Below are 1018 nucleotides of genomic sequence, written 5' to 3' on the forward strand. Positions count from 1 at the left end.
AATCTACTTCCTAAAGATTACAGCCTTGGAAACTCTTTGGGGCAATTTTACTCTTCCCTGTAAGGTTGCTGTTAGTCAGAATCAACTTGACAGCAACAGATATCTCTATAATACAGTATTCAAATGTCTTACATAAAGCATCAAATGTAATTCTCACAGCAGTTCTCTGTGGCTGAACTATTTAGTCCCATTTTTTTAGAGAGACTTGCGACTTAACCTAGTCACACACTAGTGATATAGATGTAAGTCAGTCTTCTGACTCCAAATGTTATAATTTCCTTCCCCTACCTTAGTTTTGGATTTTTTTGTATTTTAATTCCATGGTTTTACAGCTCTTTGATAGCATGCTTTATATCTTTTCAGGATATGGCTTTAGTTGCCCCCGAGGCTCCTTCAGAACAAGCCAGGAGAGTTTTTCAAACCTATGATCCAGAAGGTAAAAGATTGTGTTATTTATTAACATTGAGTCTATATTTTATATTTTTATGTATTTAAAATACATTGATACTCACCAGAGTTTTATTCAGAAGGCTTACTGAATTATTGAATGAAGCTTAGGTTGTGTTTCTTGAAATTTTTAACTGAGAAATAACAAAAACAGGAACAAATAAAATAGCACACTTCTCTGCTACTCAAGTTCTGCCCTAGTATATGGTGTTTTCATGCTTCTTGGAGTACTAGAGTTACTGTTTCTTGAACCTTAACCTCTGGTATCAGTGTCAAGGGGGGAAAATACCACTTTATGAACATTATCTTTGAAAAGTAAATTACTTTCTTCTTTATTTGTTTACCCAAATGAATATTAAATAAATCTTTAGGAATTTTCTGTATAAATAATTGTGCTATGAAAAGATGTGGAAAATAAAGTCATCTTTATCATTCTCTCTCAATACTGTGCTTAGCTATTCTACCTAATTAACTAAATACAGTTCTGAAAAGTTCATATACATACCACTAAGCGGTTCACAGTATCATTGGTACATGGGTTATTTTGATCACCTTTGCATTTATGTACTTA

The 1018-nt window shown here is 32.8% G+C and overlaps 1 protein-coding gene across 1 annotated transcript in view; it reads left to right on the plus strand.

Moving 5' to 3' along the window:
- Positions 1 to 1018, plus strand: part of LOC103210809 (ubiquitin carboxyl-terminal hydrolase MINDY-3) — a gene marked incomplete at its 5' end in the record, with an annotated part of 45967 nt that overhangs the window by 17583 nt on the left and 27366 nt on the right. Inside the window, one exon of the mRNA XM_007956730.2 lies at positions 364 to 436. Coding sequence (XP_007954921.2) covers positions 364 to 436 — 73 coding nt within the window. The remainder of the gene's footprint in view (positions 1 to 363; positions 437 to 1018) is intronic.

Source organism: Orycteropus afer, unplaced genomic scaffold, assembly GCF_000298275.1.
Source record: "Orycteropus afer afer isolate SDZICR_OR568_19922 unplaced genomic scaffold, OryAfe1.0 scaffold00655, whole genome shotgun sequence".
NCBI lineage: Eukaryota > Metazoa > Chordata > Mammalia > Tubulidentata > Orycteropodidae > Orycteropus > Orycteropus afer.